Source organism: Lissotriton helveticus, chromosome 1_1 (genome assembly GCF_964261635.1).
Source record: "Lissotriton helveticus chromosome 1_1, aLisHel1.1, whole genome shotgun sequence".
Taxonomy (NCBI): Eukaryota; Metazoa; Chordata; class Amphibia; order Caudata; family Salamandridae; genus Lissotriton; species Lissotriton helveticus.
The window spans coordinates 907078847-907101021 of record NC_136057.1 but is presented as its reverse complement, the minus strand read 5'-3'; the positions used below and the strand labels follow the sequence as shown (position 1 = coordinate 907101021).

The 22175-nt window shown below is 43.6% G+C and overlaps 1 protein-coding gene across 1 annotated transcript in view; it reads right to left on the bottom strand.

Moving 5' to 3' along the window:
- CEP83 (centrosomal protein 83) overlaps positions 1 to 21706 on the bottom strand; it is a 198308-nt gene extending 176602 nt beyond the window's left edge. Inside the window, exons 1-4 of the mRNA XM_078675995.1 lie at positions 21573 to 21706; positions 15135 to 15395; positions 14207 to 14357; positions 7466 to 7558 (exon numbers count right to left, since the gene is read on the bottom strand). Coding sequence (XP_078532121.1) covers positions 7466 to 7558; positions 14207 to 14357; positions 15135 to 15286 — 396 coding nt within the window. The 5' untranslated portion in view covers positions 15287 to 15395; positions 21573 to 21706. The remainder of the gene's footprint in view (positions 1 to 7465; positions 7559 to 14206; positions 14358 to 15134; positions 15396 to 21572) is intronic.
- Between the last annotated feature and the right edge of the window lie 469 nt (positions 21707 to 22175).

Below are 22175 nucleotides of genomic sequence, written 5' to 3'. Positions count from 1 at the left end.
GGGGAATGGTAACGAAATATCTGATGAGGCATACATTGGAGTTTGTTCTGCTAGCAATTGTGGCTTCCTGGGTAAAAACAGATACACATTATTAGCCCACTCGAGATTCACAAGGGTATCCAGGGGTATTTGTAACCTGGCCTGTAAATCGCTTCCCTACCATGTGTCGGAGACATGGGTTGATCCCCAAGGCTGCTGGGTGGCTACAGGGGACAGATGGCTGGGGAAGAAATTGAGAGTGGCATCCTAGTATTTCCCGCTGCGACTTCAATCTTAGGGTCTTCACAAAATGTTGAGATGGATTACATAATCCCAGGGGCACTGCTTTTGGTGGGAGGAGACCTGAGTCTAGGTCTGGGGTGGGGAACTGTACAGGCTGACCAAAGGTGGGAAGAGTCTCTGAGATGACTCGAAAATGAGGAACCTTCTTGGGTCACTGAGGTTGGAGGGCCCTTGGCGAGCTGCAAATTCCCGCAAGAGGCAGTTCTCTAATGCACCCAACGCACTGCAATAGATGTCCCAAATCAACTACTTCCTTGCCCCAGCAGGACAAACAGGCAGATGTAAGAATGTGAGATTCTTGCTGTATGGGGTTTCAGATCACTCTCCGCTGACTATGAGAGCTGAGATCTAAGTAGGGCTTGCGGGCCGGGTGTGGAGGCTGGACCGCGAGATCCTTATGGAGTTGTCCTCAAAGTGATACACCCATGAGGCCCTAGAGAGCTATTTTAAGGTTAACAAGGGCTCAGTACCATCAGTAATCATACTGAGGGAGGCATATAAAACAGTAGTGTGAAGCCAACTAAAATACCTAACAGTGGGCCAAAAACTGGAAAAAAAGGGAGCGAGCTTTCAGAGATAAACCACAATAATTGTTGGACTGGGATGCCCAATACGTAATATTCCCCAACAGGGCGCTAGCAGCCCGTATACAGGCCGCGAGTTAGACACATCGTGAGTTGGCCCGCCAGGTAGGCAGATCCTTGTTCCCGGTTACACAACATAGTTTGTAAAAAGATTGTATAAAGTTGGAAACAAGGCTAAGAAGATGTTGGCATGTTTGGCGCTGAAGGAAGAGGGCTGGAGGTTGGTACCAAGAATACAGAGGGGGGTGCCACAGCAGAAACGGCCCCAGAGATAGTGCAGACCTTCACAGACTATCTTGTAACTCTATGCTCAGTGGTGGGACAGAGGTCGATCCAGAAAATTGAGTGAATTCCTACAGGATATCCCACTGATGAAACTAGAAGAGGGGGCGGTACAGTCTCTCGATGGAGAACCGCCGGAGGTGGAAATAGCAGAAGTACTTACGCAGATGAAAGGATGGAAGTCGCTAGGCCCTAATGGATTCCTGATATAATTCTTTCACTGTGTGAAGCGGCTGGTGGTAAAACCACTTCACACAATGTGTTGTGTAGTTTCCACTCATCAGTAGGAACTGCGCGTTTGGGGGTAGTGTAAACTTAGAATGGCGCCAGACTGATTCTATGCACCCCTGCAGGATATGTTGTCCCAGAGACCAACTAGCTCACAGTGCCACTGTTAGCCCCCCAAATCTAGACTGGGAGCAAATAGTTCTGGCAACCACTGAACATCACAACTCTGTTCCCTCAAGACTCCAAACTTTTCACTCTGTCACTCATGCTCTTTCTCTCAGAGAAATAAACAAAGAATATACGTCGGGGCATTTTCAATGTTTATTGAAGCGTAGTGATTCTTGCATAGAGAAAATGGGCTGTAATGATTAATAGGCTGAAGCAAACAAAATATACTGAAGGTCAGAACAGTGAACAAGATGAATAGTCTACCATCTTGTCGACACAAATATGCATACATATACAATAGTACAGCTATGTGGCACACTCCTACAATGCGAAACCCTAACCTACGTGCCTTGGGTGAAGATGTATGTTTTGCCAAGAAACCCCCTGCTGGATGATCTAACCCCATTACCTGATGGGTAAGAGTGTAAGACACTGTCTTGGTCACAAACTTGACACCCCTCACACAATGCCTGTCGGTCAGCTGCTAGGTGAAACCTTCGGCATGCAGGGACCTCTCGAAGACAGCAGAAGTGTCTCCCCTGATTATATTAGGAAACAAAAGGAGATTTTATATATATATATATATATAAATAATTGTATCCTTACCTCAGGCTGAGATTGTAATCAGGCAGCCATTGTTTGTATTTCACAGATAGATGCGTTTCCACATGGTCGCAATAATAAAGCACATTTGTGTCATGCACGTGAGAGAGGGCCCTGCCTAATGTCAAAGCAGTGTGATAGTGTGCTCACGAAGTGTACCGTGTCAGCAAGGTCAGAGTCAACAAGAAAAGAATCCAAAAGTCATGAGTGCAAATGTGTGTCAAAAGTCGATTTGGCACATAGAAGGCAAATTTGGGAAAGGATCTTGTGTATGCAGAAATGGGACTAATTCCTACGGAGCCTAACTCAGGCACATGGCAAATGTACATGGAAACATGTTCCTAGAGGATATTGCCCGCAGATCTTCGCCAAGCAGACATAGTTGTGGAGTTATTTTCCTTCTACCAGCCAAACTCTCTTATCAATATTGAAACCAAGCTTCTGGCGAAGGGCTTGGCGAATAGCCTGTTGCTGGTGATCCACACCATCGTAGCCACTGATCAATCAGACTTTAAGCCATACAGGTGTACCAGACTTTTAGAAATGGGGTTTTTGGTTGGCTAGACTATGCACCTAAGCCAAGCAGAACCAACCACTCTAGTCAGGGCAAGGGAGTTACACAACTAAGATAACCCATGCTCAACCCATTGGTAGTTCAGCAGAGCAGTCATGCTTATCCCAGAGGCAATGTGTAAAGTGTTTGCGCAGCACACACACCAGTGACACACAGGCACACCACAAAAAGAGACTCCACACAAGCTTATATAAAATATCCTTTGTATTGTTCATTACACACATTAGACTTCAATCAAATAAATTACTGTGCCACTAGGCACTTGTTATGACGCCACATAAATCATAAATCACTTTGCCATAGGGCAATTGTCATAACGCAAACATCGTGCCAACATTAGGCCTACCACCGTCACCGTACACGTAAATGTAACTTCCTGAGGTAATATACACCAACATACATCATAACATCAGGGCACGAGCTGTAGCATCGGGGTAAGGCATGACACATAAGAATTACTAGCATATCCACATTTAACACCCGTTACAATAAAGAATACCAAGGCGGCAACTACGCTCTTGTTATCCATGATACGGTACTTCTGTTCCCTTCCTGATAGGTTTCTGGGCCACCTGTCCGCCTATACCAGGGAATGCGATTTGTCTGAGAATTCCTCCCAACTCGGGAATCGGGGGCCTCCGTTGAGGTCTGACCCAGTCCCTATGCTGAGATCCGGCACTGCTACTACCGTGGCAGCAGGGGCCCCCATCAGGTATGTACCACCACTGCGCAGGGGACGGGAGACCTTACTCGGTCTCCTGCTGGAGGACTTGAGGCAGGGCAGCTGCCCGGGATTACACGGGGCAGGTGCTGCCAGTACTTAAGGTCGGTTAACTGGAGAAATGTCCCCAAGGTGCAGGAGCGGCAGCCTGCCTCCCTAGTGGATGCTCACCTCCTCACCTTGGGGTGTGGGACACGACGAGTCCCTTCGCTTCTTCCTCTCCGGTGAGAGGTGGGACATGGCGAGTCCATTAGCTTCCTCATTCCTTTGGCTCCCTCTACAGCTTCCGAATACGGACCTTAGCACCGCACTGATTCGAAGGAGGCAACCAGTGCTTTGGTGCCTGAGACTGACATCCGTTGCAGGGGCTGTCTCTGGGAAGAGTAGGGATGGTCGGGCACAGCTTCCCTCGCCGGGTCCCGCCCCCCCTGTACACTAGAAGGTCCTCGGCTGTTCACAACGGTACGGCACCAGTGGTTCCACACATCAGGCAGAGTCTCAGAACGGTGTAAAATGAAGTTCAGGAACATGAATTTCTCAGAAGCTAAAGCACTCCCCATGCATCCACCTTGGGGTGTTCCTTTGTGGCAGGGAAAGTGCTCCTCACAAACGTTCTCGACACGCCAAGTTGCAGGGATGACAAGCTCCAAAATTCGATATAAACATGTGATATCCCAACTGGTATTATTTAAAGGCAATTAGAGAGGATATGTATACAGCATATCAGAAAGGAAACAAGGAGACTCTATTAGATTATTGCATGTGCTCATGGCATCATTTATATATAGATAAATAAGAAAGGGCAATTAGCAGTTGTAACAGCACTGCAGTAAACAAATAAAACAAATGAAACAACCCAAATTGTACTTGGTGCTCAAAGTGTGTGAGTGAGCGAAAAGTAGAAACAAACTCTTCAAGTAACCTGGAATCACAATGTGTCGTCCATTCACTGTATATATTTATGCACCAGTCACCATGCGCCGTTTACGCTGATCACATTGTTACCTGCGTCGCCACCGTGTTTTTCACTCACACACTTTGAGCACCAAGCACAATTTGGGTTGTTTCATTTGTTTTATTTGTTTGCTGTAGTGCTGTTACAACTGCTAATTGCCCTTTCTTATTTCTCTATATATAAATGATGCCATGAGCACATGCAATAATCTAATAGAGTATCCTTGTTTCCTTTCTGATAATGCTGTAGACATATCCTCTCTAATTGCCTTTAAATAATACCAGTTGGGATATCACATGTTTATATCATATTCTCTACCCCAATCCCAACACGGTTGATGGGTTCTTGCTCCTGTGGTTTATACAAGCTCCAAAATTCTGCGCTTCCCACACGTTGATTGCAGGGAAAAGAAGCTTCACAGCCCTCCTTGGAGAGCACTGGGGGCACAACAGCAGGAACAAATTTTGTCTCAACCACCTCACTGGATTGCAGCCTAGCGAGAGTTGGAGCTGTTCGGTCCCGGGGGAGGAACGGTGACTTAGGTACCTGGGCATTTGCAATACCAGATATCGCCAGCTATTCTGCAGCATAACCTGGGCAGGCTGTTGGGAGAATAAGGGAAAGACGTGGGTAGATGGCATAAACCGCCACTATCGCTGCTAGTGTGTGTCACACTTTATAGGATGATCCATTTATCCAAATCCTTATACACCCTCCAAAATTGCTTGTTTGAGGTACCGGGCGGCTTCTTTAAACTTGCGGCAGCCACAACAAGATTATTGTTGTGGGATGGTGCGGCCCTGACGATATCTCTGTCAGCCTTGTCCAGAAAGGTGTTCAATGGGGGGTATCGCTCTCCAGGACCTTCATTTATACTACTGGGCAGCACAGCTGGTGCTGGCTAACACCTGGTCTTCGCGGAGCAGATTGAACCCTCTTTGGCAGCGGATACAAGAGACCATGCACCCCCCCATCCCCCTCCCAGCTATTGCGGTCAATGCTTGGAGAACGACCACAAAGAATATTGTATGGCAGGGAGTTCTCATGCTGGAAACTCCTCTTTGAGAGGCGGATATACTGGCTCCGCTACAGAGAGTTTCCTAGTCGATTTTGATATGGGCTCCCTTGCTACACCCTTTCTTGTGACGTCTGCTATCCAGAGTCTTATAGGTGAAGAATGCTATATGTGGGTTCCTTATGCATTCAGACATCCACTGGCATGATCATGATGTGCAATTGTACTTGAAGATAGGATATGTCCTTGGTCTAGTGCTTCCTGAACCCCTCTTTTGTGGACTGTGCACTAAATGAATAGAGGGATAATGGTTAACACATGATGGCTCATTTTAGTCCAAGAAGAAAAATGGTCAACTCCCAGTGTCTATCCACAACTCAAACCCTCAGGAACTGCCACTATTTTCAGAAAACATGCCTAGGAAAATAGGGGTTTTCCAAGGCTAGGGATTGCAATGCAATAGGTCTTATATTACTGAAAGTTTGAGCTACTGGCATTGCAAATGATAATGTTTAGGCTTTTTTTTTGTTTTGCTAAAAAATATCTCAACAGTAGCATAAGTAACAAAATAAAATCCACGAAGCAAGAAAAGGTGCAGTAACACGGGCTGTTAGTAGGTGTCCCTGTGGAGTTGTAAAGGGCCCTCTATTAACCACATACAGTACTGCACTCTTACTTATGCTACTGCTAACAAAACAAAAATCTAACAAACATTATTATTTGCAACGCCAAAAGCTCAAACTTTCAGTAATGCGAAACATACTGCATTGCAAATGCTTGTTATCAAGAGGGGGAATCGACGTACAAAGCCTATAACATGTAATGGAAAAATCAGTCCAATATGGCATCCAACCCTGTATGATATGCACTTAACCAATACAATACAAATATGGAAATAGTCCAAAATGTCTGTATGTAAGAAGCCTCATATCGTTGTCTATTTTCCAAGTAGGTTTGTACATAGTTCCAATTCATCATGTCCATCAAAATACTGCTTATATGAATAATCAACTCAAACTCCCAGCCATCTCGTCAAGGCAATCACAACTGATTCACGTCCATATTTGGGAAGAGCCATACGATGGACTCGGGTCTTAAAATCAGCTGCATGCACTTCTCCTCTCGTACTCCCAATGAGAAAGTTCATACACACATATATATAGATGTGTCTCAAAACAATAGTAAGACTTCAGTAATTGGAATTTGCGTTTCAGTTTAAGACACTAACTCAAAGTCACAAAAATAGTTCCTGTAATTGAAAAGCCCAGAGTAGTCGTCCCAAACTCAAACAGATATAAACGTAAATAAAATAAATCCAGAATAACCTGAGTACCATAATATTTCTCAAAGTCCAAAATCAGAAATCATAAAGGACAAAGAAAAGGATATGGAGGATACAAAGGTTGTAAGAAAACATCTATCACTTGCGTTTCAAGTGCTTAGAAAATACTGGAGTTCGTGATCTATATTCAGAGTCTTTTCCACCGCATGCAGTGGCATTATCAATCAGGCTTCACATTGTCGTAGTCTCAGTTCCCGTTTTCCACCACTTACATCATTCTGTACAGACTCATTCCCACGGAACTTAAAGCTCAGATGTGTAAGTTGAGCCTCACAATCTTTTGCATATGTTGCTATAGGATAGCTCTCCTCTCGTTGTTTTAACACTCTAAAATGTTCTGAGATACGAGCTATTGATTTGAACACAAGCCCCAAAGATTTTACTTACTTTACCAAACTGATGAGAGCTTCTCCAACGTACAACTGGTCATGCAATGAACCAAGCTTCAAAATGGCATGCTTAGGGTCCAATAACACTATCTATGTTTTTGACATATTCGGTACTAGCAGGTTGCCCAACAGGGCAGGAGTCTCCACGTGATGAACCAGCTGGACGGGGACTACAGTGGTGAGGTGCAGACATATCTTTACCAGTTCTCTGAAGCCTGTGTGTGCAGTTACATTTCAAGTGGTTTTGAAAGACTGAAATTCAAATTCAAATTAACACAATTCAAACATAATGGATGAAATATTTAGCAGTAGCAGTACTCACTTCATCTAATTTATTAAAACGTTCTCTCATAGGTGATTCCAGTTCCTGCTGTATCTGAGCTTTTAATAACTCCAACTTTTGGGGTGTGAGCACCTACAAGTAAAAGAAACGCAACACAATGTGGTCATTGCTGGGTACTCCTTCTACATACATCACAAAAAGAAGGCCTCTTCCACGCAAGTGTAGCATTTGTTGGTCAACGTTGCCCCTGGTGTAGAGTGAACAGTGAGGGCAGAGCATTCAGGGATAGCAAGATAATCCCTGTGTTTATGAGCAAACAAAGAGAATCATCAACAGTGAGACTGGGTCCTGGGTTTATGGAAGATGTAAATGAGAGAGAGCATAGAGAGTGGCAGGTGTTAGGTGGGAATGCAAGCCCAAATACAGACGTAAAGTTAATTCTCAAAAAGTGAAAGGTATCACAATGTGCCTCCCCAAAATGCACCATGGGAGTGGTCAGTGAAATAAGAAAAGATCCACTGAAAGTCCTGTCCTAAAGGTAAACAGCGAAGAGAGGGCAGGAGTCAAACATAATGGCTGACAACATGAAAGTTCCAGAAAGTTTGAGACTAGAGACACCAAAATGTAACTCCTTTCCATTCATATTACAAGTCCCCAAAAAGAAAGCAATCTCACCTGAAAGAGTTCTAGTTTTTCAGTTTGTTAAAGACATCTGCTAAAACCAGATTACAAGCAAAAAGGCATAGAAAAAGTCTTGAAACAAATTACGCTGTTCCCTGAGTGACAAATTAGAACTTGAGAATTACTAGACCTAATCACTCTGTGCACCACAACACTCTCATTGGAATGTAGTCTTGTAGGATTTGCAAACTAAGGTTTGGCCTTGCTAGAGGAATGCACTTCAAAATCAATCTTATTTTTAACAGGTAGCCAATAAAGGAGAGATCCTGACAGGTGACGGTTGCTTTCTAAAACCACACTTAGAAAAGCAAGACCGCTGAGGACTCACTCAAGACTTAGAATTCCTTTTTTGGGAGTCCTCAATAAACGATATTGCAGTAATCAATCCAAAAACTGATTAACTCCTCCTGAGGCAACAGTATGCTTGTGCAGAAGAACAAATGACATGCTCCATCGCACTTTTCTCATTTCGCACTTTTGCTTGCTGAGTAATCTGAAGCTATTTATCAAGGATCACATCTAGACTCTTGGTAAGATCCAAGAAGTGATGATGCTGAAGTATTTACCATAAACCTGAATTACAGCAGTTTCCAATCACAAACCCAGAACAATCCTTTTAAATAAATGTTATATTTCAGAGACGCCAACTCTTTAACACAGTATACTTACACAATTTACCACTGAACTGCACATCCAAAAGTAAAATGAGGCATTACATGTTCATAAAAATGCAAAGGACACATGAGCAGAGTGTAGCACCCTGAAATATAGTGACAAGGCTGGCAGTTAGGGATAAGGACTGGTAATTGTACATTTACTCTCAGAAAGTTGTACAGTGATACAAAGAAGGGATGAAACCCCTGTCAACCTTTAAGTCCGGTGCCACCCTAAATAAAATCGAAATATAGCACATTTTTAAAAACAATCAGTGACTTCTGAGCACAACAATTCTTAGCAGATAGAGAAGCTGGATAACAAGGAGAGGCCCAGAAATAAAGCATTCTGTTACTTGGGAAGAAATGATCCAAACCCAGGTCCACTTAATCTTCCAAACTCTTCAACTTGGCTGCTAGATAACTTGTCCTACCATACTGAGGGCCAGATTCATGCAAAAGTAGAAAATCTAAACCCACAGATGTAATCTTATGTGTGAGTGAAGATTCACTGCCATTGGTACTTCTGCATACTCCCAACAGTGCAACTTGAAAGCTGACACAAGGGTAGGTTTCTAGGCATAATCCCGGGAATGTTACAGGACTCTTCTCGTGGTATACTATTGCGGTTATATAGCATTCTCCATACCAGCGAAGTCAGCATAGTGGGGAATGGAGCCCTCTGGCACACTTTTTGGTTTACTCTGCGAGGGAAAACATTCCCTGAAAAGAAAGTTCACGCCCTACACCCCCTAAGGAATCCGGAGATGTTCCATCTGCCTAGCCATCGTGGAGGCCCCTTGACCAAAATTAATCTCTGACCATTTCAGCATTTGAATGGGAACAGAGAGAATGTTGGAATGCCCAAAGAAATAAGTTTGTGGATGTTCCCAAACTTCTAAGAAAAACCATGCATTGGAACGCCCAGTTCCTCTCCCATGAGTGTGACAAATTAGTGTAGATTTTCTTTGGAAGGCCCTGATTTTATTATAAAAGGCAAGTCAACATTTAAATCAGCTTCGTTCCTGTGCAGCTTTAGATACACCTCTTTTCCATAATAGTGGGCGGGAAATGACAAGATCAAAATGAAGGACATAAAATAGGCTGTTGACCTCAAGTTTAACATCACAGGCAATGGATATAGTCTTTTCCTGTTCAATTTCCATACTTACTGGAAGAAGCTATTGTATACAGCCTTTAATCCTAAAGCACCATAAAACATTTTCTACTTCAACCTCTTGCCCAGAGTCTAACTTCCTGAACACCTACTTCATTGATATTCAGGCACCAAATGGCCCATCCGATCGAAATAATTTAGCAATCACTTCAGATAGACATGTTGATGAATTAAAGAGTATGAGAATGCAATTGTTACTGGCATCTAGAATGTTCACATAAATCAGTTCTTGAGAATGAATGAATGACTATTTAAAGGGTTAGACAGTTCCCCGTTCCCCAATACCAGGATGTACTAAAGCTAGAGACTAAGGGGCTGATTGCAATGGCAGGGAGACAGCCACGGAAAGGCTGTAGGTGGCGGTCTCCCCACCATCATAACCAACTTTACCTCCTGCCACATTATGATGGCAGGCGGACCGATGTGTGGCGGTCGTAAAGACCAACCGCCACACATCCAACGGGCTCCTTGAGCCCGCCTGTGCAGCGGAGGTGCTTGTAGTCCCTACAATGCTGGTGGTGCCTACCAGGCACCACTGTAGGGATTACAATGTTCCTTTTCGCCAGTTGTTTCATTTTAGGTTACCTGCCATGAAAAGGCTGTCAGAAAGGGACATTGGGGGACCATAGCGGGCCCCCTTCCCTCCCCAGCCCTTGGTTGTGGGTGTTGGGGGGCACCTATGGTGAGGTGATGGCGGCCAGGGCGACTGACGCTGGAATCTGGGGATCACGGTTCGATTCCCGGCGCCGGCGGCAGATTAGCCCAGCACCATGTGACTCTGGGCAATAGCTTGCTTAATCTTCCCGACGGCGGCTAGCGCCTGGAGACCCTTACGGGTGATTGTTTGCGCTTTACAAATGTGGATTATTATTATTATTATGGTGCCCCCGTACATATCCCTGTACCATGTGGCAGAAACCGCATGGTGCCTGCCACGTAGTGCAGGGATATGTAACATGTCCCGTTTTTACATTGTGGCTATGTAAAATATAAGCATTGCGACTGCAGTGGTGGTGGTCGCATTGTAATTACCCCTGGGGAATCGCCGCCTTGTAGGCGAGTGGTCTCAATATGATGAGGGACGCATTTCAGTCTGTCCGCCATCGTAATCAGCCCATAAGCCTTTTGCTCAGAGAAGGGAGATTAATTGGAGTTGGAAAAAAATGGTTTTCAGGAGCTTTCGGAAAGACACCTCTGAGAAAGCCTGGCAAAGGTCCTGTGGAACGGAGTTCCACTACTAAGAGACCAGGTACGAAAAGAAGCACCCCTCCCCATTCTGGCCCACTTTAAACTCAAACCAGCAAAAAGCTGGCCCTAGAATATCTGAGATACCTCGCTGAAATAATGAATTTCTGAGGATATTTATATCCCTACTTTGATAAGGCATGGAAGAACTAGAGCTTTGAAAGAGATCTCAGAGATCTGAGAAGATGGTGTCTGGAAAAGTTCAAAATTAGTTTGACGGAGGCTTTCTAGATTTTCTGAAGTTGTTTAATGAGATACATAGGGACCCCTAAATGTAAAGAATTCCGCATAGTAAAGTCTAGATGAGATTGGAGCATGGATCATGATTTTATGAGTAAAGGAGTCTGAGAAGTTCAGCGTTTTTCTTTAGGCTTTCTGTAAGGTAAAACATGTGATGGACACTAAGCAACCTGAGATTTAAAGGATAGATCTTGGTCAAATTTGATACCAAGTTTCTTACCTTTGCAGGATACGTGGATTATCACGTTCCACAGGGCACCACATGGGAGACCAAATAGAAATCAGTTTAACAAATATTAATATTCGTTATTCTTGAGGCAGCTTTCTTAAATACAAGATGCTACAGGGGTTATATAGGCGTTCAAATTCTCTTGAGAGGAGTTTATGTTTTCTTTGCCCTAAAGGATCAGCTCAGTCTCATCCGCATATCACATGATTTCAAGTTGACAGAATGGTACATAACACAGGTCTCCATCAATGTATTTTCTGTTGGCCAGGCTGACATTAGCAAACCTCGAATAACATGGTTTTCAGGAAAGTTCTTACAACTAAGGCGCTAACTGTGAAATTGGAAGTTACTCACAGCCCCTTCCCCAACTGATGGAGCAAGGTTTCATACGTACAGAAACTTGCTTGGATTCAGCCCTCTCAGAATAACGTATAAAACTTATTAATCAACACGTTTTGTATTACTAATAATTGCACCACATGACATTTATAGTATCTAGGGGAAGCTCGCCTATGTGCTTTTACTAACAGTAACCCGAGTGTCTAAAAATGGCCACCGAAAACGCGGGAATTCTTCTGCGCATGCGTCTGCCACATCCATGTGGTGTGATGCATCTTTTGCTTGGTGGGAATTTTTGCAGCTGCACACTAGTATTAAAGATGGCAGCCTCATGTCTCACATACTAAAGCACATGCTCATGCTCTAACTAAACCTTGTGCGTTCTGCTTATCTATTAAAGCTATAGGTGAAATAAAGTAATGGGGTTAGAGTAGAAATAGGTATACAGTGAATTCATTTATTTTCACATTCTAATGTGTCTCTCTTTGACTTTGTTATTAGCTGGTATTTGGGCCTGATGGGTGCTTCCAAACTCCATTTTGAAAAGGCTGCGTCTGCGCACTGGAACTCATAAATCCTTGAAGACGCTGACATTGACAAGCAGCCAAGTCCTGACTTACTCGCAATATTCATGGGAACATAAACATTTGACCCCAGGAGAGGAAGAGACTCTAATATTTTGTTATACTTTGTATATAATGTTGCTACAGTAATGCTGGGTGGAATAAAACTCATGGGAAAGTAAATTATGGGCTGGAACATTGATCTACATTATTGAATGGAAATGATCTCACACTGGTATGGTGTGATGACCTCTCCTCACCTTTCTGACCAATCAAATCAAGGGAATACATGAATTCGCAACACTAGGGGGGGTGGTACATTGCCCTGGTAAATGGTATAACTAAGGTAGGCTTAGCTAGTTAGATTGTCCCACTTGTGACAGACCTGTCACTGACCCAACGTATGCTGGAGGAGATCGAGAGCAGAGGTGCTAGTCGAGCACTCTGTCAGAAGAATCGGGAATTGCTGAGGGAGAAGAATCGATTACCCAGTGGGGGTACGAGTGTTAGTCGCAGAGAGAGAGGGGTGTGACGCTGGTGTTGCACTTAGCTGAGGTCCTGTCCTGATCTGCACCAGTCCTATCCTGATCTGCACCTGTCCTGTCCCGTTGGCACCGGATTATTCGGGAGTCCTGTCTTTGCTCCAGCCCATGGCCAGGGTTGGTCTTCACACCATTCTAGTTAAATATAATCTGTGTGGTATGTCATTGTATTGTTTCCCTTTCTCACCTTTCCCAGGTACCAATGTCTAAAAGAATTCTCGTAATATTCCTACAGATCATTGCATTAATTATTATTTTCCTAATTGAAAAGGCTTTAACTGCTCTAGTATGGACTCTGACATTTAAGACTTTGAACAGATAAAGTGTTTTAAACTTTTCCCGAGTCTGTGGTTATTTTATGAAGGTAAATGTTATATTCTACCTATTATTCTAACACCCTTGACCCCTTAGGACTTTATGTACAGGTGACAAGGATTGGTAAGTCAATGTGTATAGGTATATGTACTAAAGTGAATAAAATCCTGATAGGCAGAAGGTAAAGCAGGATTACCGGTTCAGTGTGTGTATGTATTGGGTCCAGGTGAGTATGGTAAACCAAGCTGGTAATCCCGCACGCCATCACAACCCCTAGGAACAGTAAAGGGCTGGATGGATGCCTGCCCATTTCTTACGCTCAAGCCTACACAAATAATATGCAAGTTTCACTACATTCTGAATGCTTTTTATGGTTTTGATATTTTGGTCATGTTCTCTTCCCCCTCTACTTGGGCCAATATTTAGAGACTGTACTAAGCATAACATTGTATTACATTTAACAATGTAATTACTGTATCTCTTTGGCACTGCCTCATGACATGTAAATAAAATACAGGTACAAAAAATGCAGAATGTACTTTGCACTGTTTCAAATCAAAGTACGTTTTAAAGAGACAGAGAAACAAAGATAAATACCTTTGCACAAGGAAAAGTGTACAGAATTAACCTAGAAGTGTTGTGTTGTATTATAAATAAATAAATACACATTAATTTAAGTGGAAAATACAACAGCTTTAAAACACTAAAGGTACAGACAAGCCTCATAAAATCGCTGAATCACATGGACAGACTTCGTGAAAAAGGTAATCATTCATCAGTCACATTTCATCATTACCTGTGTCTTTAGTTCTTCCAGCTCCCTTGTCTTGTCTAACAAGTCCCCACGGAGTTCGGCAAGCAAAAGCTGAAATTTTTCCTGAACAGTCTGCTTTTCAACAAGGAGCCGCTTTAATTCATTTTGTGACTTTGAAAACTCATCCTGCAGCCTGGAATAAAAAGCAGTTCCAGAATGTTTTATGGACTATATATTTAATCTGATTCTTACCTTCACCACTGTATACTTTAATTTTATTAAAGTAAAAAAAAAATGTATGTGTCCCACAAGTTGTATAATACCATGTGACACAGAGGTGCATTCTTTGAATATACATTTATTATCATCTTATGTCTCAGTCACTCAGCACTCTCTCTACTGGAGGTACTCCATACTTTCATACATAGCAAACTACCTTTTAATGTAATGCTTGCATAGTCTCGCTACTCGACGTTGTAATTCTACAAATATACTCAAATCCTATAAATGTTCTGTGTCTAAGATCAATAATGTGATCATTAGTTTAGTTATACTTTACCGAGAGAGGTTAAAGGTTTGAGGATCCTACAATGAAGTTAAGAAAACACATAATGAGGATAATTTCTAGGTTCCAAAGTACCAAGAACAATAGATCTTTTTCCACAATTATGGTTGCATATTTTATTAAATGAGAGGTTATGTTTTTTACTACTTTGCCAAAGGCAAAACAAAGTAGCAAGGACTGATGTGTGGATAGGGGCAATACTGTCAAATTATATGGCTGAGCGATCACACACAGGTGTTGCAGAACACCTACCCGACCCACATCAAAACTCCCAAATCAATAATGTCAAGATATTCAAGCACATTAAAAAACCAGTGCCACTCTTGTAGGTGAATGCTAAATCATGTATTATATACCATTGGGGATATTTGCTCAGATGAGCATATAAGTTTTTTTATAACATACCTTGTGTGCTCAGCTTTTAAAGTCTGGTAGTTTGTTTTGTGACTCTCGCACCGCATCCTTTCATCTATTAGCATTTTCTGTAGTTCCGTGTCTGAAGAAGGCAGCACCCTTTCCCCACTTGTTGGGGGCAGCGAAGATGAAAATTGATCCATCTAATAAGCAGCTGTAGATCCGACAACAAGGAAATGTGGGATCTAATTATGAAACCGACAATTCCCTCCAGCTCGTCTTTGACGCTGACATCCCATGTGACCAATTTACCTGATGTAACACACAAAGCCCCTCATTAAAACAGTCAAGTCTCAAATAAAAACAGTACATTGATCATTTCTTCTGCTTTCACAAAATCTGCCTACAAAAACAAAAGAACCTAACATTATGGATTGACCCAGATACAAATTAAGTCTTACTCTTCCCAAAGTTAGACTTTTTATTTTTCACATTTAACTATTTTTTAATTGTTTCAAATGGAGCTCAGTGTCAGGTTTACTATTTCCACATTGTTCGAATTTAGTAAAGCTTCCTCCTAACAAGAAAAAGTATTGGAAAATATTCCTGAACATTACACATTTTTAAAATGTGGGAGTATGAAATCCCCTTATTTGTTTTTAAATTACAGTCGAATTGTGTTGTCGCTAATCACCTGTAAGAAAGAATTTATGCAGCTGCTCAACTGTAACGTTCTAATACCCTGCTTTCAGACCCAGCAGCCAAGGTGAAAGGCAATGTCACAAAGCATTACTACAACTGCACTTTTATCAACAGAAAGAGAACTGGCTTTTCTTTCTTCTGATTTGCTTTTCTCAAATGAAGAGTGACAAACAGAAAGGAAATGTTTGCCAACATGTTTACTTTCTGCATGCTGTAGGCCATAACAGTAAATATAAACCGGATTGTTCTGCACATTCTGAGTTACAGCATTTGTTAATCTGACTTACAATAAACTGATTTCAATATCTTTTTTTGCAACAAATTATTACATGCTTTTAAGTGAGTTACATTTTCCACTGGAGATTCTGCTTTTAATCTTCCTGTCTGCAACTGCTAGGGATGTATGTAGTTTGTGGAAAAGGTGATGGTGTGACCATGTATTATAAGAAATAGAATACCTTCTGCTGTACATTAAAAGGTCACTGTAAGTCCCCTTGGTGTTCCATGACCTTATAATAAGAACTCACATGGAGTGGTCAGGACAGCTGGGTAACTTAAGCAAAGACCATCCGCTTTTGCACTTTTCGGGCATTAACCAACCAAGAGCTTTGTATCTTACTCTCGCATTTGTTAGGTGTCAATCCAGGTAGGGTATGAGCATCGACCTGACTAGGGCCTGCATAACTTGGCAGCACAAGATTTTGCTTCCTTTAGCCTAACAAGAGTACGTGGAATCTGGGCCTTATTTGGGGGCATATTATCAAGGGCAATATCGCTGCTTTAGCGGGACTTTTGGCCACTAAAGCAGCGATATTTTTATCGCCCTATTAGCAGGCTGTCGCTAACAGCTCTTAGCGACAGTTTACTTGCAATAGCTCCAATTTTCTTGCCGCTTTGCATGTCAGCGATATTTAGCGCTAATGACATGCAAAGTAGGCGTTCCTCAGTAACAGTAAAGGGAAACAGTCGCAAAGACAAGTTCTCCCTATTATCAATGCCGCGTTGCGTCCACAAAAGTAGCGCTAACCGCGATTACCGCCGTAAGCTAACATCTGCAAAAATACAGACTTAGCTATGCATATCATGGGAGGTGGATTCTATGGTTGAATCCACATCTCCCTATCATCAAGCTTTCCTCTATCGCTGTTGGAATATCGCTGGATTTCCAGCAATATTCCCGCCTATCACTGCTTTTGCAGGATTTTTGATCGCCTCGGCGATACGCTTTGATGATAGCACGCTAACCGGGTGATAATTTCCAGAGACAGACGGCAATACATTTTAAAGCGCTAAGCGCGCTTTGCGATATTTATCGCAGTCTGTTGCTGATATGCCCAGTAGTTTCTCAAAGAAAGACAGGACCGGCACACCCAAAAATACCAACAATTTAACTGCACATCAATATGAATTCATAAATATCCAGAGAGTCAAATTGGAAATTCAAGAGTCCATTAAATCATATACGATTGGAAAAAAAAAATCTTTATTTCTTTTCACAATATGTTGATAAACACATTGTGAAATGAAATAACGAATATTGCTCAAATATTGCATAAAGAATATTGTTTTTCTGTCAAAAATATTTTTATTGGAAAATGTAGGAGCATACAGTGCACAGGCATCCATGGCTACAGCGAAAGGTCCCACGCAGAGGAGTACACAAACATGATGAAAGCTTGGCATACAAAGAAAGTGAAAACAAAAAGAGAAAAAAGCGAGAAGGCAGGGGAGGGAAGCTCCTCCTCCAAGTCCATTTGCTAGTTGAGAGTCACAGTTGCTCAAGTATCGGAGCAAGTCCCCCACTACAATGAGGTTGCCGGTCCTCAAAGAGCAGGTGCCTGAATAGTTAGTTAGCCAAGCCTCGTGTAGCCAAATAAGTGGCAGCATTATCATGTCATCTGAAACACGCTCCCCTAGTGCAGCCAAGTGGCGAAGGAGGCTACTGTAGCTCAACAAGCCCGCCCCAACATGGGCAAGCAATAAGACGAGTAATAAAAGAACAAGGCCCTACCCCCAACCCTAACCCACCCCCACCCCCCCTGTGGTGGCGGCAGCATTCCTAAAGAAGGGATGAAGAAGTGAAAAGAACACTAGACACCAGTATGTTTGTCAGAGTTGAAAGAGGTGTAGAGCCCTGACGGTGGAGGGACACACAGCAGAGGGGAGGCCCCGAGAGAGGAAAGCGACCAGCGGACCCCATTTGAATTCAAAGTTTTTATAGTCATCCCTGAATATGTCAGCCATACGTTAAGGGCTCAAGAGTCCCCTAGAGGCGGGCATGCCACAGGGATATAGCCAGAGCTTCCTTTTTCTTCCAGGCAGCCGCCAGGGTGACCTTGGCCGCCCCAATGCATAGCGACATGATCATCTTATCCGCATGGGTCTGATGTTCTAGGGAAGAGTCAAGCAGCCACAAGAGAACCCCCGCCATAGTAGTAGGAATAAGGTAGCCCAACATTTCTTTTATGTGTGCTAAAATTTCATTCCAAAAGGGTCGGATAGACGGGCAGTCCCACGAGATGTGCCGAAAGTCACCCAGGAGCCCACACCCCCTCCAGCATCTATCTGAAGTGGTAGGAAAAATACGCCGGAGCTTGGAGGGATGCAGGTATCAGTCCATCATAGTTTTAAGGTGCGCCTCTCTGAGATCTATGGAGTGGTTGAATCGGATAGTATCAGACCAAAGGTGAGCCCATTCCTCGTCTAAAATAGGGCGTTGGATCAGTTCTTCCCACATACTCATGTACCTGGGCCGAGGTGAGGAGGTGGTTTTGAGCAGAAAGGTGTAAATAAAGGAGATCACCCCTTTCATTGAAGACGATTTGGAGAGAAAGGCTTCGAACCTTGCGAGGAGTCGAGTGGCAGCTTCCCTAACCTGAGGATTGAGGTCCCAGTGCATTAGCTGTGTGTAGTGGTAAAATTATGTACTCTCCAGGTCAAACTCCCGCTTGCACTCCGCAAAGGTGAGAGGCTCACCGTCTCGAAAAAGATGGGTCAAGGCTAAGCAACCACCCCGCTTCCAGGGATCAAAAGGGCCCTCATGGAGAGCCGGAGGAAAAAGGGAGGTGTGGTGGATCGGGGTAAAGGGCGATGGGAAGGAGGTCCACCTATCGTCACCCGAAACTTTGTCCCATACCCTAAGAGTGGTGTGTGTAGGTGTGCTGATGTAAGTATTTGGGGGTCTATCTCTACGCGGGCGCCACACCAGATCCCATATAGTCCAACCCGTCACACTGCGATCCATATGAAGCCAATGTTTTTCAGATTCTTTCTGGGACCATTCGACCAGTACCCGTAACTGAGCAGCCTTGTAGTACATCTGGATGTCCGGCAGGCCCACTCCTCCCTCTGTGCAGGGGCGACGAAGCAGGGAGAAGGAGAAGCATGCACGACCTCCCTGCCAGATAAAGAGCAGTATCATGGTTTTGAGTTTTTGGAAGAAATCGAGGTCCAATCCAATACGAAGGGCTTGAAATAAATAGAGACATTTAGGCAAGAGGGTCATCTTGATGGCGTGTATGCGGCCCAGCCAGGAGAGGAAAAATGGTTTCCACTTTGTGCGCTCAGCTTGGATGCGCGCAAGAAGGGGAGGAAAGTTGGCCCCATACAGCCCCTGGATGGTTGGCGTCAGGGAGACTCCTAGGTACTGAAGAGACTTAGATGCCCAAGCAAGTGGTGTGATGGAGCGAAGCTGGGCAATCTTCTCCGGAGTGAGAGAGAGGTTGAGAATAAGGGACTTCCCAGAGTTTATTTTAAAGCCTGCCAGTCTCTCATATCGTTCAAGCTCGAATTGTAAACTTGGTAGGGAGCGGTCAGGCTCCGTGAGGGATAAAAGCACATCATCTGCAAAGAGCGAGATTTTGTGGGGGTCTCCAGTAAACGGGATGCCCTTGATGTTTGGGTTATCACGAATCGCCATGGCTAGAGGCTCGATGCTGAGAGCAAAGAGTAAAGGGGAAAGAGGGCATCCCTGCCGAGTTCCCCGTGAGTGTGAAAATGGGTCGGAACACACACCATTGACCACCACTCTAGAGTTAGGCTCGCGATAGTTCGCTCTTATCATATCAAGAAATTTGGGGGAAAAACCGAAGGCAGTAAGCGCATGGAAAAGAAAGGATCAGTCGACCCGATCGAAGGCCTTCTCCGTGTCGAGGCCCACTAAAATCGCCGGGATATGGCACCTGTTAGCCTTTTCTATAAGGTGCAGGATTCTGCGGGTGTTTTCGTGTGTTTGACGCCCTTTAATAAAGCATGACTGGTCCGGATGGATGAGAAGTGGCATAAGGTCATTCAGCCTGTTAGCAATGATAGAGGAATAAAGTTTAGCATCTAAATTGAGCAATGCAATCGGCCTGTATGAGGCGCAATTTTGGGAGTCTTTCCCTGGTTTAGGAATAACTGAGATCACCGCTTCTGACATAGTGCCAGATGTCCTCCCTTCCTCAGCCATCTTGTTGAAGAGGGAAACAAGATGGTGGGAAAGCTCAGGGGCGAATGTTTTATAAAAAAGGGCTGTATAGCCGTCGGGTCCCGGAACTTTATTAGATTTTAAAGAGTTAATTGCTAGGGTGACATCCTCCAAGGTGATGGGAGCAGTAAGTAGATCATTCCATGCCTTATAGACCTGTGGCAAGGACAGTGAGTGGAGGAATGCCTGTTGTGCTTCTTCATCTAGTGAATCCCCCTCGAAGAGGTCCCTATAGACGGACCCGAAGATAGCTGCCTTCTCCTCGTCTTTGTGGGTGACCCTTCCCATTGGGCCCAGAATACCCCCTATATATTCTCTCTCCAACTTATCCCGCAGATAAGTGTTTGCCTATCTTATTGCCCCGCGTGTAAGAGAATATTGTTTTTTATGGGGTTTGGAACGGTTAACCCAGGAAGTAGGACCCCACTTTATCGGAATGACTTTGAGTGTGGCGGGACACATCGCAACTGTTAAAAGCAGTAGCTTTGGGAATATCAGTAATGTAGTTTTTGCTCAAGTTGCCAGCATTGATGGTTCATCTACGTCGTTCTTCTTTCATTGTGTGTCTTTTCAGCAGCACCCAGTATCCTAGCCTTTAAAAAGATACACGGCGATTGCTCAAGTAACAAATTCAAATTCTTGCTCTTTGGGTCTCCTTTTACTCATTCAACACCATCTCTGCCTATTACATGATGCCACGTGGATTACTGAGCCTTCCGGATTACCTTCTATTTTTTTGGGTATGCCCACTGAGCATCCCGCTGTCATTATGGCCAAACTAGTGTTGTGTAGTAGATACCTTTATGTTTCAGTCCTAATCACAATTATAATGTGTGCATTTATCTATCACGTGCCCTCACTCGTCACACTGCTCGGCTCTGCATGCCATAACAATAACCACAACTCGATTGTCATCGCGCATGCCATGAAAACACTTCCCAGAAACACATTGTACCTAGCATTTGCGTAGTTTAGTGTTCCAGCACATCATCAAGGAGTAGTAAGTGGTATACACATATCAAAAAAACAATACAGTAAGGCCAGACAACTAGGTTAGGATGACAGCCGGTAACAGAATATTTTAAATGTAAGGTGTGGTATGCCTACAGTTTCTATCACAAATTCCAGCAAGCAGGTAAAGCATATGTGAAGTAGCCGTTTAAACAACATATAAGTGAAAGAAGTTTCAGGTGTGAATGCTTAAGAATCTAAGGTGTTGATTATGGCAAATGCAAAAAAAACACAAACCTAAAAAGGAAATAAAGCGACAATAACAACAATCTCCGCTCAAGTGAAAGATTTCTGAACATAGACTTTACCTCCACTCCCCCATGGGAAAAACGCAAAACATCCGATTGCCTCGACTTCCCAGCTGACTAAAACCAAAGCAGCTTCTTAAGCAGGGAGGTAAGAAACATTATTCCGAAAGCTAGAAATTGACTGACGGGCTAGTGGGCGGAACTAGGCGGGTCCTTATGGCTGGTTTTCCCTGCGATTGGTTAGGGGGGAAAGTGACACGCCTTGATGAAAAGGGCCAAGCCATCCCCAAAGAAACCGCTGCTGTTGCTCAACAGAAGAGAGTGCCTTACTGCCGCCGCTGCACCGGAACAGATCTTCCCATTCCTCCGGAAGACATAACACCTCCGCACGTGAGCCGGGACTACAAGATGTGGGCGAGAAGCTGTGTAGGTTGAAGTCTGCGCAGCTATCTGTGACGAAAGAGATGCACGAACAGACCTGCCGCGAGTAATCCGGACTCTGAAGAAGAGCTTCACCTACTAAAGAAATATAGAAACAACACACGAAGAGTTGATATTCTCCAATTACATACATAATACCCTTCTATGTAAAACGCATTTTAAGTAATAAATATAGCATATTACTTTCACGTATCTCTTGTAAATATTTTCATGTGTACAGAG